Here is a 14,451-nt window from a genome sequence, read left to right as displayed (position 1 = left end):
TTCAAAATATTTATTTTATTTGGGGGTGAAATCGGAAATTAAATCACCGTCTTATCGAGCCATTAACTATTTTCAAATTTCAATTAATTTCGGTTTATATGTATATACTATATGTATGTATGTGTGTATATGAACTACAATTTATTTATTTCTTTCGATAAAATGCTAAAGTTGTGTATTGGTTTCTTTTGTACAGCGGTATGTATTTATTATGTATGTATTTCTGGCTATATCCCTCGACTCTCTAATAGTCATCCTCACAGTTGTAGTCAGCATCACAGTAGCTGCTCCATGGATCGAACTGCATTGGCGTCGGGCAATCAAGTGTGACGGGTAACACATCATTATCAGCCGTCTCATAGCACAGCACATATTTGGTGCAATCGGTTTCGTCTGGCTGGGTTCCCTTAGTGGCACAAATGGCCTTCTTAGTTGTAGACGGAGTAGGTGCTGCCGTGGTAGAAGCGGTAGAGCCAGTTGAAGCAGTTCCTGTCGGTGTTGTAGCTGTGGTTGGAGCTGTTGTTGGGGCGGTGGTTGGGACGGTTGTTGGAGAAGTTGTTGGTGCGGTAGTGGGAGCTGTCGTTGGAGCGGTGGTTGGGGAGGTTGTTGGTGCGGTAGTCGGAGCAGTTGTAGGAGCGGTTGTAGGAGCAGTTGTTGGTTCAGTTGTTTGTTCAGTTGTTGGAGCGGTTGTTGGAGCAGTGGTTGGAGCAGTTGTAGGAGCAGTTGTTGGAGCAGTAGTTGGAGCGGTGGTTGGGGCGGTAGTGGGAGCTGTTGTTGGAGCAGTTGTTGGTTCAGTTGTTGGAGCTGTGGTTGGAGCTGTTGTTGGAGCGGTAGTTGGTGCGGTGGTTGGAGCGGTTGTTGGGGCAGTTGTTGGTTCAGTTGTTGGAGCAGTAGTTGGAGCGGTTGTTGGTTCAGTAGTCGGAGCATCAGTGGTGTCAGTGAGAGGAGCAGCAGAAGGAGCATTCGTTGGCTGCGGACTTGTGGTGCTTTCATCCAGATTATCTGGGGGAACGGTCGGGTTCTCAATGTCCCCGCCGTCGACGGCCTCAACTTCACGTAGCACGCTCACACAGCGTGCTTGGCTAGCGTCAAACACATGTCCATCCTGGCAGCGCAGAGGCGCCAGAGCGTAGTCTCCATTGGCCTTGACCATACAGGCGTAATAAACTTGGGGACTATCCGTTGCGGGAATGAAGTCGACATAGCTGCAGGGATGCGTAGAAACGGCAACGAACGCGAATAGCAGCAAGCTGCAGGCAAGAGTTAATTGGACGTTGAACATGTCAATCGAGAGGAGAAGGATTCACTGAACAAAACCAAAAAAAAAACACCAAACGAGTTCGTATAGTTGATATCGCTTAAAGGTCCGGTAGGCGTTTCGATAGACTAACTGGATGGGCAGTTGGCTGGTTCCTTTTATAGCTGATCAGTAGAGATTCCCCATCAGCGATTAGCGCTGATAAAGAGACAACCCATCGAGTACGCGCTTCATTTTTTAAGAACTCTTGTCTTTATTCATGCCGGAAAAAAAAAGAAATTAATAACAAACATAACTAAATTGAAGACTAGGCAATACACGAGCATAGATTATCAGAAGGGGTTTTTAGTGATTGTTGAGGTTGGGGATGGGGTTGTGGTTGCTTGGCGATTAGATTTCATTGCTTGCCTGCTCCACAGACTCAACGCTCTCCACGGACACTGGCTTTTTGGCCTTGGCATCCTTTTTGGCCTGCTCCTTGGCCGCCTTCTTAGCTAATTTCTCCTCAAGTTTCGCCTGCTTGCGCGCCTCCTTCTCCTTCTGCTTCTCGGCTTTCAAACGCAACTTCTCCTCGGCCTTCAGTTGCTTCTGCTCACGCTTGATCGCAGCCAAATCGCTCGACTCAAGCGATGGCTGGCCGGGCACAAACTGTGTCCAGTCGTAGCGCCAGCAACGATTCACCAAGGGCTCGAATCGTGTGCCCGCTGAGCAGCGCACAACATACTTGTGATAGCCACCCTGCAAGCTGGCCGAGCAGACATAGTAGAAGCTATCATCGCTGCCGGCGAAGCGACCAGCCGCCAGGCAAGCAAAGCCATCGTCATTGCAGCTGGACACATCGCGCAGGCAGCGACCGTAGCTTGGCGAGAAGGCGCTCAATGGGGGGCACACCATGTCGAAAGCCAGCAGCTCACCGGTCAGGTCATCCAGCAGACAGTTGTGGAAGCGCTGACAATCGCCGCTGATGTGGGGATAAACGCCAGCCGCCTGGCACTGGAATGCTGGCGGTGCCGGAGTAGTGGGTGCAAGGGTGGTGATCACATCGGCAGCCTCAGTTGTGGTGGTCGCTTCACTCTCCTCGCTAGGCGTGGAAGTGGCTGGCTCGTTAGGACTAGCGGTGGTTTCCTGTTCAGGTTCATTAGGACTAGCGGTGGTTTCCTGTTCGGGTTCATTGGGACTTGTGGTGGTCTCCTGTTCGGGTTCATTGGGATTGACTGTGGTTTCCTGTTCGGGTTCATTGGGACTAGCTGTGGTCTCCTGTTCGGGTTCATTGGGATCGGCTGTGGTTTCCTCCGCGGGGCCTGCTGTACTCTCCTGTTCCGGCTCCGCTGTTGTCTCGAGTGCCTCATCAGCTGTCGTTTCGGTATCCTCAGTGCCAACTGTCGTTGCGATCAGTTCCCAGCCACTGCCCTCGCTCCAGGCATCAGCTTGTCCGGCAACTGCGTTGCCATCACCATCCCCACTGAGAGCCACAATGCCCAAGGACTTGGTCAGTAGCTGCAAGTAATTATTCTCTTAGATATCCATATCCTTAAGTACGAATGTGGCTGGCTGGCTGGCTGGCACTTCACTTACCAATGCTGCACAGAGAAGCAATACAGATGTCGCTGTCGAGAACTTTCCACGTCGTGTTGTCATCATTGTTTTGGTTGCTGTTTTAGTTGCTGTTGCTATTGTCATCGTCATCGTGTTGCCAGTGGCTAACTTCGGTCGATCGTTGTATGAGCTACTGGCATCATCCACACTTCATTATATACCCGGATTCTCAGCTACAGCAGCACAGCAGTACAGCAGCCGGGGGATGCTTATCAAATCTCTACGAATCTCTCTAGCTCTATCTCGATCTGCAGGCTGTCGTATATAGTGCAAATAAACGCTCGCTTTGACGTCGTCGTCATCCATGGCAAAATACAGTTGTAAAGCCATAAAATCAGCTGTGCGAACCGAGCACCTGCCACGCCCCAGTCCCCCAAGTGCCACACCTACTCCCACCTCACCACTTTGCCACCGCCTGTCCGCGGATGTGAAACGGAAGTGTGTAAAGATAAGCAAGTGCGATAGGAGGTCAAGCGGCGACGACGATGAGGCGACTCTACTTTTCGGCTGGGCCCCGATTGGACACACATATGGCGTGAGTGTACACAATGTACTCGGTTCTATCTAGTACCCACATTGTATATCTCTCGGATAATACGTCCAATGATTGTTTCCTTCCAAAAAACAAGCATGAATCACTTACATGTTTTCAATATTTCATCATGCACTTTACTCTTCTCCGTTTCTATTGTGCTTTATTTTACATATTTTGCAAATATTTATGATAAACTAAAACCCTAACTTATTCAATAATAATACAAGTACATTTATAAATTTATCTTATTCCACATACTTATCACAATATTTATATTCTTAAATATTATTATTAATTAATTATAATTAAGAATGTACTTCAAGAATTTTAATCTAAAATCAAATTCGCTTTATAATACACTTTAATTGTGCGACGAATTTTATATTTTTGAGTATTACACGTTTTTTTATAGAAATTAATTTATTCGCATGCATTTATCTTGTAACTTGTGGTCTATTAGAAAAAAAGATTTAAAAAAAAACCTACATTGCGGTTGTATTCTTTGAATAATTCACATATTCAAAGATAAACGCATGATGAATTACATTGTTGATGTATTTTCGTTTTCTTGAATTATTTCCAGCTGATTATTCAGGTTAAATTCTTGCCTGATTACGCACTTCTTTATAATCCGTTTTTATGGCATAATATATAGTATTAGCTTAAGCATGAACATAAAGTTATTATTTCTGGGAAAAATCACACCTTATCGCATATTCTTTAGCTTGGAACTTTTTATTGAAATTAAAATTTCCAGATACTTTGACGAGCCACCCTACTGCATTTAGTGCTCGGTATGCAAATAGATAATTCCGTTACACAATATTGTTGCTGTGTTCACTCAAATTCCTGTGGGGAAATGAGAGCGCAAGTGAATGGAAGAGAGAGATAGAGAGATAGTAAGATTGAGGGAGAAGTGATCAGCTGGCGAGTAGCCATAAACATAATCCTCGTCGACTGCCAGAACTGCAGGAAAGCCAACAACGTCACAGAAGACAAACTTTTTTTTATTTTTACATATGTACGAGTATCTGACGTTAATCTCTCACTCTCGCATATACACACAAGCACACAAACACAGTGACATGTCGGTGGACAGACAGAGACAGAGTGATGGAGGAGGAGGAGGAGGAGGAGTCGACGCAAGTGGTGGAGGAGACATTGGCGCTTGGTGCAACCGTCTGTGCGTGTTTGTATGTGGAGAGATATCTTCAACGTGATAAGCGCGATTATTATCACAGTAGATTGTTTTTTTTTGTGTTCTTTTTTTTTGCTTTTGCCATTATCTAAACGGGTTTTGTGGTTTTGGTAAATGATGAATGCCAACGGCCAGACAACGCGCCTCACACAAAACCCGGAGAGTACGAAAAAATCAAAACGGATACGGATTGGAAATCGGATTCAGATTCAGATACAGAGACAGATTTGGATTTGGACTCGGAGTCGGATCATCCCCTCACAATTGGCTATCGAATCGAAAAGAGCGACCGAGAAACCAAGGAGAACGAATGACGACAATGCCAATGGCAACGGTGGTAAACACCTCTGCCGGCACTCCGGTGGTGCCTCGCCGTGCCGGTGCCCGTGCCACAGCCGGAGTGCAACGACGTCGGGTGGTCAAGAAGCACATTCAACAGAAGTACATGCTCTGCGGCTTTGCCATACACGTAAGTATCTCTCTCTCTCTCTATCTCTCGGTCTCTCTTTTTGTTGCTCTATGTGAGTTCTTGTTTTTTTTCTTGTAAGGCATTCCTAGCGACTCCGGCATATTTGTACGGAAACGTTGTGGAGTCCGACAAAGATCTGGTATTGCGCATTTGGCCAGCGATCGTTTATCAGGCCACTGGCGAAATCTGTCGCTCCATCATGGAGCATCTGGACACAGAGTATAGTGGACGGGCTCGCGAGACGACGCAATATCGACGCATCTTTCTGCTGGCCACACTGATTGCCTGCATATCACTCATGATTAGCGGCATCTTGTTCTCATCCGCCTGGGTTGTGGTCACCACAACCACACAAACGGTGGCCATTATCTTCTATGGCTTCTTTGCGGGTGAGCATCAATGCTTTGCAAATCACAGCGAAATATTGTATATATGTCGCTGTATACATACATATGTTAAAAACACTTTTTCCCTCAGGCATTGGCTCCAGTTTGTATCTGTGGAAGACGCACGTTATACTGGAGGCAGTGCGTCCGCGTGAGGATAAATATGTGCGGAAAACAATTCATTTGTGTGGCGAGGCATTTTGCCAGTTGTTCCTATCCTTTGTCTTCACCAGTCTGCGCACACTTTATGGCACCGCACAGTCGATAGTCTTGATGTCCGCACTGCTGGTCAATCTAATTCCCTTAAGCCTCATCATTACCAAGCATCGCGAGGATGCCTTCAAGACCAAACGCATTTCGGTGATCAAAGCGGAAAGCAGCTTCGCAGCATTGCCGTTGCGTGGCGCGCTCGTTGCCAACTTTGTGGCCGATCAATTGGATGGCCTCGATGTGATGGCCATGTCATGGCGCAATCCTGCCACGGTGTCAGAGTTGGCCAGCACAACGGGAACGGCGCCGGTTGCCGCTGTCGCTGCTGCTGTTGTCGATACGCACAGCAGCTATATGCTGGCCACAGATGAGGCATACGTGACATATGTGAATCCCAATGGTGTGGAAATCATGGAGATCATACCCGAGGAGGATGAGACGGTGTCCATGATGCGTTCAAGCAACGCCACTATTGACAATTATGGCATCTCGCAATCCCAAATGCTGCACAAGTCACATTCCAATGGCCGTCTCTACACGCAAAATCCGCTTAATCCTGGCACTGGCACCGGCACCGGCAGCTCATCACCGCTGCCCGAGACCCATGCGAATCTGGTAAGTCACAAAAACGAAAACACAAAAATTGAGTTAGTTCAATTGTTGTTGTTGCAGCATCGCATACGTCGCATGTCGCTGGCAGTCACCTCACACTTGTGGTGGAATCTGCTGGACAAGATTGCGATGCCACTGCAGCATGCGCTGTTCGTGCCACAGCTGTATGCCACCACGCTGCTCATCTCGGCGGACATATTCAGCTATGTAATGTGCCTCACTGTGCTGCCCGGTCTGGCAGTCAGTCATCATGCTCTGAAGAACGCCGAGATACCGTTTCTGTTCTCGCTGCTCGCCTTTCCCTGGATGTGCTTCTCGCTGATGACGCCACGTTTTGGTTCAAGTCTCTACAAACGCAAACTGCAATGGTATACATTGGGCAGCATCTGCAAGTGTCTGGCGCTCATTTGTAAGCATGACAAACCACAACTCCCATCCAACACTTGCAAAAGTTTCCTCCATCATTTGTCCATTTAGTTATCAGCTTTTCCACGTCCAAGCTCCTGCTAAGCGTTTCAGCTGTGCTCTTGGGATTTGGCCAGGTGGTCACCGCATTTCTGCAGGAGATGGTCTTTCAGCTTGGCATGACGCGCGCCAATTGGACGGCCATCCGTCGGCCCGTTCACTTCACCAATGGCCTATTGATACTCATTTGGGGCGCCCTCGCACACTGGATCGTTGTGCACTATTCGTTTCAAGCCACCGTTGGCTTGGCTGGCACCTTGTATGGCGCCACTACATTGCTGTGGAATTTTCTATCTTTTTGTTGCCAGAGCAAGGATTGATTGACGATTATGTAAAATCTAGTCATCAGGATTTTTAAATTAATAAATACATTCACGCCTGCGTAAACTTCATTTAACGGACAATTTCTTTTGCTCGCAATGTGTCACGTTTTATGTCGATATTATGATTATTTTTGCATGATTATGATTATGAATTATTTATTATCAAACACAAAAAAATATATACCTTTCTTCGTATGTTCTTTTTATTATTATAAAGTACATTTTGATTTTACAACGATTTTTCATCACCTAAAATTGCTAGGGCAACACTTTCGATATTTTTTATTTTATATGGACACACCGTTTGTGGTGCGATGAAATTATCATCGGTAACAGTACTTGCGGTTCAGTGTTCCAAAACGCTGTACATACATATTTTCAAGCTAATATATCGAATTTTTATAGAAATAGTTTGAGATGAAAGTGATTGCAGCTTTTTTCAATGTTTTTAATATTCACTACATTAATTAATACATCAATATCAACTGACTAGTAATTCAAAGAAAGTGTCAACCATTTTGTATTGTTGTGCTCAAACCTTTGTGCACTTTCATCGTCTATGCAAAGGTGCGATAACCCAAACATCGATAAGTTCTTTCTCCCATCTGCACGCTTAAGTCTTGGCGAGCGAGTTTTGTTGCAAAATTTTACAATTTATAACATTCTCTTCACTTTGTTATATTCTCACCGGTAAGTGTGTGCGCCTCGCAAATGCAACAATAATACTCATCGAATACACATTGCACGCGCTCATTAATATGTATAGGCAACGTGTAGTTGTGTGTGAGAACAGCGTCGTCAGCCGGCATTAAATTAGTTGGTTCATGTACATTGATTGGAAATTACAATACAAAATACACATAAAGAGTGCGTGGCAGTTGCAAATAGTATCAGCTTGTTTACGACAACTTTGACTTACACAGTTTGTTCGCTTTTCACTACAAATTTCGGCGTTCTCGATTTCGTTGTTATGTCTTAGTGTTGTGTTAGCAAAAAAGCGGCGCGCAACATCGTCAAACAGACGATTAAAAGAACAAGCAGGAAAACAAAAAACATCAAATGGCGGCCATGTTCAGTTTCAATTGATTGTTTCTATTGCAGTTTGTTTAGGGCTTGTTTAGAGCACACTGTTAACCAGTGTGCACACATTAGCTGTCAATATACTGCCCTGTCGAGTAACTGTGGCGGCCACCGGAGCCAACTGGAACCCACAGCAGCAGCAGCATAGTGTCATACTAGTGAACGGTACTAGAGATGGCTTGACATTCAACTGCGACGGCGATACTGTTTTAAATAATGTGACAAAGGACAACTGCCCTTATCCAATTTATCCAACAACGACCACCGACAACAACAACTTCCAGCAGTTCCTCAAATACAACACTAATCAAAAGGGATTCTCGTCGTCACAACTGAAGACTGAATTCGACCAGCAGTGCAGCAGCAGCAACAACAACAACAACAACGCGATTCATTTAACAACAGCAGCAATTCGAACAGAACCATCAACAATAGCAACAACCGACCGGCGTCTGGAAGTCGTACAACGTGCCTTGGACTTCATTTTGGATACCATCGAGGACCATCGTCAGGTGGATAATCATTGGGCCACTCTGCTGTTGCTGCGTAAATTGAGCGATGTGCGCGATTATTTGTTAAGCGAAGAGATCGATGAGTTTTCAATAGCGGCGCAATTGAAACACGAATTCGATCAAAGAATCCAAGAATTGTCAACCAAAATTGATAGTGTAATAACAAAAGAAACACTCACCTCAAATCACGATCCGATGGGCTTTGATCTGTTTAACAAGATTCGTCAATGGTTACAGCTGGGCGGACGAAGCCAACAACCCAAGGATCAACAATCTAATCAAACGGTTGGAAATGACGTTGATCATAAACGCAAGCGCAGGTAATAAACATAGTATTGAAATCGAATCCCATCCAATCCAATCTCATTGATGGATATGATTAATTTATTTGTATTTTAACGCTCTTGTTTGTCGCTTCTAGTTATCAACTTTCGAGCAACGAGGATTCCGCAGAACGTTTGATTAAATATCGTCGAGTCGATAATACATTTCCCAAATTCATGCCGAATGACGGTTAGTATTAAATTATACTCTATATTGTAGTCCTCCTGCGTCTGTTAAAGATTATAATCTCAAATTTGATTAGTTTTTCTTTTATTAATTTGTCTTATTTTTAGCTTAAAATTATTATGAAATATTTTTATATTTAATTAGTATATTCAATATTACACTGCAAAGATTAATTAAAAATAAGTAAATAAAGGTATATCCTTAACCTTAAAAAGAAAAAAATTTCATCTTAACTCTTTCGTTTGCAATGTATAATATTCGTTAGCTCTAAGTAATTTAAAAATGAATTACAATTAAAATTAAAGCTTTCACGTTTTTGTTTTTTCAGCTGATGACTACAGCCATATGGCGGAATCCAGGCAGCGCAACGATCAGGACAATAATAGCAATAGCTTGGCATGCCAAAGCCTAAAACGTCTTTCGATGTTCAACGCGCCACAAACACGTCGCGCACGTGTTCGCAACACGCAGGCAATAGCAATCGATTTGTCGGACTCTGAGGAGCAGCAGCAGCACAACGAGAGCAACATCTATCAGGCATTCTCCGATCGTCTTGTTGTAGATGTGCCCACAATGCCGCGCTCCGAATTCGGACGCACTTCGTCGGCCACTCGACCAAATCTACTATACTCCGATGCATTGCGCTGCGGCACAAATGGCTTTGCATCCGATCTGCACTTCTCAAGTCCATCCAATAGTCTGTCATCGTCGGATGCGCGTTTGAATGGACATGCCAGCAACATGTACGAGTCGAGCGTGAGCAGAGACAATGTTCTGGTCTTGGAGGATGAACGCAACGAGCACAATCAGTATATTAATCTAATCAACAATATGACGCTGCACGACAGCGTATGTCCAACATTGCCCCGCCGCCCTCCTGGCTTGGTGCGCGATGTGAATGAGAAGCCATCAACACCGCCGCGTCTGCAGCGTATCAATAGCAATGAGGACGATTGGCTCCGCGGTCTAATGAAGAGCAAAGCTGAACAACGTCCATCTTATACACTGGATCGATCCGAATACTTCAAGCTGCTGGAGAGCAAAACAAAATATCAATATGCACCCCAGCCAATGCCAGCGCTGGGCGGCATAAAGAAAACACCAGAAGTGAGTTACTCGGGCATTGAGAGCGTTAAAACTATGCCCAAAAAGGACAGCGACAAGTCGACGTTATCGAAACCCCAGAGTGAACTACAGAGCGAAACTGTTGTCAATAAGTGAGTTGTCCCAAGCCCTTCTTTTTTCTTTCATAATGCATTATATAAACATTTCAATTTGCAAACACAGCTCGCAAGTGCAGCCGCTTGCATCGAATGTGATTTCTCGGCCATTAACGAAGGCTTTGCAGCAACGTCATCGCAGTTGTATCTACTATTCTGATAACTTTCAGAAGAACCTTACCGAGAAAACGGTGCGTAAGCATCAGCAGGCTATCAATGAGAAGCAACAGCTAATTCAGGAGTGAGTATGCGTTTGCATTCTTTAGCACTATCCATTTGAACTAGTTATTTATTCGTTATTATCAACACTTTGCAGAGCCAACAAAGCCACGGAGGAACGTAGTGCATATGAGCAGAATGTGCTTGAGGCATTGTCAAAGCGCCGCTTTATATGCAAGACTATATTTGTGTTGGAGAAGTTTCCATCGGCTGAGGAGGAGGAACCTAAAATTATACCATTCACTGATGAGCATCAGCAGCGTTACAATGAACTCGTCTATGGACCGTCCCAAATGGTAATTTCATATTCTATTTTCCATCATCCGAATGGTCTTTGATTTTCAAAACCTTTGGGCGCGCTTAAAATGTTACTGCATATCAACGGCTGATGTTCTCATCTAATGTTTTGTATCTCTCTCTCTCTTTATCCCTATTGCTGTCTCTCTCTGTTTGCTGCTTAGCTGCTCGTCTCCAAGTTCAGCCTCAATATCACTCGCAGCGACATCAGCACGCTCACTGGCAGCTGCTGGCTGAACGATGAGATTATTAACTTCTACATGAATTTACTCACCGATCGCTCCGAGATCAAGAAGGGCAAGTTGCCCAGCGTTTATGCGATGAACACATTCTTCATCCCACGTCTGCTGCAGAACGGTCACAGTGCCGTAAAGCGTTGGACACGCAAAGTGGATTTGTTCAGCAAGGATATAATTCCAGTACCCGTGCACGTGGGCGGTGTCCATTGGTGCATGGCCATCATACACATGCGGAACAAGACGATCCGCTACTACGATTCAATGGGCAAGCCCAATCAGATGGTGTTGAACGCCCTGGAGGCATATCTGCGCGAGGAGTCGCTCGATAAACGCAAGGTGCCCTTCGATACCAGTGACTTTAAGATCGAGAGTGTTCAGAATGTACCGCAGCAGACAAATGGCAGCGATTGCGGCGTCTTTAGCTGCATGTTTGCCGAGTACATTACACGGGATCAACCGCTGAGTTTCTCGCAGGAGAACATGGAATATTTCCGCAAGAAGATGGTCCTCGAAATCTGCGGCGGCGCACTGTGGAATTAACCGATTGATTGATGTGGATTTAAGAACACCAGCTCAAGCATCGCCAGCTCCCCCTCCTCTAGAATTAATTATAACTTCGAAGTCTTCTAACATTAGTGAAGAGAGCGAGAGGACTGGCGCTACTTGGGCAATAAAAATAGTTTATTTATTTTTGGTAATTTGGCGATATCTTCGCTTCTCTAATGATAGTAACTAAATATAAGCATTTCCTTTCCCGAATTTCATCTAGATGCATTTCGTTTTTCATTCTCTACATTTTTTTTCATCATCGCAACGGGTTAACAATGATCTTATTAACAGGATACAACACACGATAACCATACATTCATATTCATATTCCAACTCGTATAAACTCGCGAAACGCACATCGGAAAAGTAAACAATTTTCCCCTTATAATAGTTTAGCATTTTGCAATTAAGTCGCCGAAGTTATAAGCAATAGACAGAACACACATTTTAATTAACTCAAACTATAATTACCTGTGTCATGTAATAATTTTGTTAACCCGTACATTTAATAAAGGAAAAGAAAAGAAAACAGTACAAGTCTTATTGCTTTTCATTTGAATCGCTTTTATGTGTCGTCATGTAGGTTTACTTACTTTGTCATGTGCTTCATATGGCAAACGCAGCATACGATTTTCTTATAAATAGGCTCTTGAGACTCTTCTCACTTCTAACTATTGCTACTTAGTGTTTTTTATTGGAGGAGAACTATTCTGCCTAACTTACCTTACCTTGCTCTTATTTCTCAAGAGTTGGTATATTTACATATATGTACATATGCAGCTTCGCATTTTGATTAAGGGGCCACAAAATATTGAATTTTTTTGCTCAAGTAGTTGCAAAATTGGGCAGAAAAAATTGTGTTTACCCTAATTTCCCATTTAGTAGAGGAAGCGTCGCATATAATGCAATGGCATATCAAAACTTTGACACGGTTTTTGCAATTGGCACGCACCATGACTCAAATAACTTTTAACATTTTCGCTTGACCATATCTTTACACCCCGCAGAGAATAGCGAACCCTATGGATAGAATTGTTGTTATACTTTGTGCCGGCAGGAAATGTAGAAGGAGGCACCTTTGACCCCATAAAGAATTTATATTCTTGATCAGCGTAAACAGCCGAGATGTTATAGCCGTGTCTGCTCTTCTTTCTGTCCGTCCGTATAACACCTAGATCTCAGAAACTATGAGAGTAAAAGATATAATTTTTTTGACATCATATGTTTGCACGCAGATTAACTTTGTTGCCTACTTCCGCTCCCTCAATTCGACAAAAATTAAAGAACAAACGTAAAGCTAATCTCGAATTGTGGTACATACAATAATAACTACTGTATTTAGGATTTACAATTTAATTGCGAAGAATATAAAGTAAAAATTATTCAGGAAATTCTTTTGTATTGAAAATAAACGCATACTTACGACGAGTCTTGCAGCAAAGCAAAGAAAACAGCAATTTAATTATAAAAGACCTATATAAATGATTATAAAATCTTTCAAACAAAACAGTAAAAGTTTCCAGCCATACATTAGGTTAGGTTAGAGAAATGCCGATGTGGACTTTGAGAACTTACCATCATAAGTAAACAATTTGAGATTCACCGAGGTTTTTGAGAATTTACCGTTCAATTCAAATTTGAAAATAAATAGTAAAAATTACATTGCAAAAGGAAATTTGCTGAGGAGACTTCTTAGCATTTTCAGTTAGTCAGTGAATGAGGCCACAGAATATTATCTGGATGCACGAACAAGAAACTCAATGTTAGGTCTAAAGGCTCTTAATGAGACATCTATAATACAAGTAATTGTAATGGATTATACGATAATCAAAGAAGTCCCTGATAAGTGATTGTCCTCGTAATCGTTTTTATGATGATGATATATGAGTGTATTATATTATATCTTATAGTTGTTGTGGTTTGCCACTTTCAATGAGGATGATGCGATTAATCAATGAGAAATATCTAGTTTTCTTTCTCTATTCAGTAAAACTGATTTATAATGCACCGTCGCATTTTGGTTTTTGTATCAATCGTTGACCGATATATAGTGTACTTTTATTATAATATTTAATTTTACCAATAACAAGTTTTTTTTCTTTTGTTAATCCAATTATTTTGGTGCAAACGTTGCTTTTGACCAATCCCTGCGCCTGTTATACTATATGTTTAAGTTAAGGACTTAAAACAGGCAATGTAAAAAGATGATAACGGCATCTCGCTTATATGAAGAAAGAACTCAAAGAAAATTAAAAATAATACTTTCTGAAATGGACGCAAAACAATTATAATCAAATTTGAGGAAATTTGCCTTCATAAGCGTACATCTAGCTAAATTATTTTTATTTTCAACTATTTTTACAGGATTGTGTAAATTCATAGAAAAAAAATAAAATTAAAAAAAAATACCTTAGTCGCTACCATAGTATTGCTAATATTCTTCAAACTTATATATACACAATATGTAATCCAAGTAAAAAGTAGTTTTTCTTATGTTTTCTCATTGTTTTTGATCTTTTTTGTTTGGTTTTTTTCATTTTTCATTTTCGTGTCAAATATTACGGTTATTATAGAAAGGTATTATTTATTTTGTTGGGAGGCGGGTGGGGAGGGTAAGGTTTTTGGGAAAGCTTAAAAAAAACGTATATATTGTTTTGTTTGTATGCGTGAGATAATGCCACTTTCAGAACTTACTCGTAACGTTTCGAATACACACTAAAAACAAATTATCACTTTTCTAAAAGTTTATTTGTATTAGTTTACTTTTCTTATA

The 14,451-nt window shown here is 42.6% G+C and overlaps 4 protein-coding genes across 4 annotated transcripts; 2 read left to right on the top strand and 2 right to left on the bottom strand.

Moving 5' to 3' along the window:
• On the bottom strand, positions 1 to 1,389 carry LOC132796277 (mucin-2). Its single transcript, XM_060807386.1, has one exon. The coding sequence runs from the start codon at positions 1,280 to 1,282 to the stop codon at positions 245 to 247; it is 1,038 nt and encodes a 345-aa protein (XP_060663369.1). The 5' UTR covers positions 1,283 to 1,389; the 3' UTR covers positions 1 to 244.
• A 102-nt stretch (positions 1,390 to 1,491) lies between these two features.
• LOC132796276 (probable transcription-associated protein 1) lies at positions 1,492 to 2,988 on the bottom strand. Its single transcript, XM_060807385.1, has 2 exons — positions 2,834 to 2,988; positions 1,492 to 2,755 (listed from the first exon to the last, which is right to left on the bottom strand). The coding sequence occupies exons 1-2, from the start codon at positions 2,942 to 2,944 to the stop codon at positions 1,649 to 1,651; spliced, it is 1,218 nt and encodes a 405-aa protein (XP_060663368.1). The 5' UTR covers positions 2,945 to 2,988; the 3' UTR covers positions 1,492 to 1,648.
• Positions 2,989 to 4,701: 1,713 nt separating this feature from the next.
• Positions 4,702 to 7,222, top strand: LOC132797313 (uncharacterized). Its single transcript, XM_060808987.1, has 5 exons — positions 4,702 to 5,056; positions 5,136 to 5,445; positions 5,534 to 6,267; positions 6,325 to 6,673; positions 6,742 to 7,222. Exons 1-5 carry the CDS (start codon positions 4,709 to 4,711, stop codon positions 7,047 to 7,049), a joined length of 2,049 nt encoding a protein of 682 aa, XP_060664970.1. The 5' UTR covers positions 4,702 to 4,708; the 3' UTR covers positions 7,050 to 7,222.
• A 407-nt stretch (positions 7,223 to 7,629) lies between these two features.
• LOC132797312 (uncharacterized) lies at positions 7,630 to 12,196 on the top strand. Its single transcript, XM_060808985.1, has 7 exons — positions 7,630 to 7,742; positions 8,154 to 8,964; positions 9,066 to 9,157; positions 9,483 to 10,371; positions 10,442 to 10,615; positions 10,691 to 10,889; positions 11,055 to 12,196. Exons 2-7 carry the CDS (start codon positions 8,840 to 8,842, stop codon positions 11,667 to 11,669), a joined length of 2,094 nt encoding a protein of 697 aa, XP_060664968.1. The 5' UTR covers positions 7,630 to 7,742; positions 8,154 to 8,839; the 3' UTR covers positions 11,670 to 12,196.
• Positions 12,197 to 14,451: the final 2,255 nt, after the last annotated feature.

This window comes from Drosophila nasuta, chromosome X (genome assembly GCF_023558535.2).
Source record: "Drosophila nasuta strain 15112-1781.00 chromosome X, ASM2355853v1, whole genome shotgun sequence".
In the NCBI taxonomy this organism is placed as follows: domain Eukaryota; kingdom Metazoa; phylum Arthropoda; class Insecta; order Diptera; family Drosophilidae; genus Drosophila; species Drosophila nasuta.
The sequence above is the reverse complement of the archived record's forward strand: the minus strand, read 5'-3'. Positions and strand labels throughout refer to the sequence as shown.

What these genes read in the sequence shown, in the direction of transcription:
- LOC132796277 (XM_060807386.1), bottom strand. Translation starts at nt 1,282, where the DNA reads ATGTTCAACGTCCAATTAACTCTTGCCTGCAGCTTGCTGCTATTCGCG.
- LOC132796276 (XM_060807385.1), bottom strand. Translation starts at nt 2,944, where the DNA reads ATGACGATGACAATAGCAACAGCAACTAAAACAGCAACCAAAACAATG. An exon ending in TGCTTCTCTGTGCAGCATTG is followed by an intron (nt 2,756 to 2,833) that starts GTAAGTGAAGTG and finishes AATTACTTGCAG; the next exon opens with CTACTGACCAAGTCCTTGGG.
- LOC132797313 (XM_060808987.1), top strand. Translation starts at nt 4,709, where the DNA reads ATGCCAACGGCCAGACAACGCGCCTCACACAAAACCCGGAGAGTACGA. An exon ending in CTTCTATGGCTTCTTTGCGG is followed by an intron (nt 5,446 to 5,533) that starts GTGAGCATCAAT and finishes TTTTTCCCTCAG; the next exon opens with GCATTGGCTCCAGTTTGTAT. An exon ending in CAAGTGTCTGGCGCTCATTT is followed by an intron (nt 6,674 to 6,741) that starts GTAAGCATGACA and finishes TTGTCCATTTAG; the next exon opens with TTATCAGCTTTTCCACGTCC.
- LOC132797312 (XM_060808985.1), top strand. Translation starts at nt 8,840, where the DNA reads ATGGGCTTTGATCTGTTTAACAAGATTCGTCAATGGTTACAGCTGGGC. An exon ending in AAGCAACAGCTAATTCAGGA is followed by an intron (nt 10,616 to 10,690) that starts GTGAGTATGCGT and finishes AACACTTTGCAG; the next exon opens with AGCCAACAAAGCCACGGAGG. An exon ending in TCTATGGACCGTCCCAAATG is followed by an intron (nt 10,890 to 11,054) that starts GTAATTTCATAT and finishes TTTGCTGCTTAG; the next exon opens with CTGCTCGTCTCCAAGTTCAG.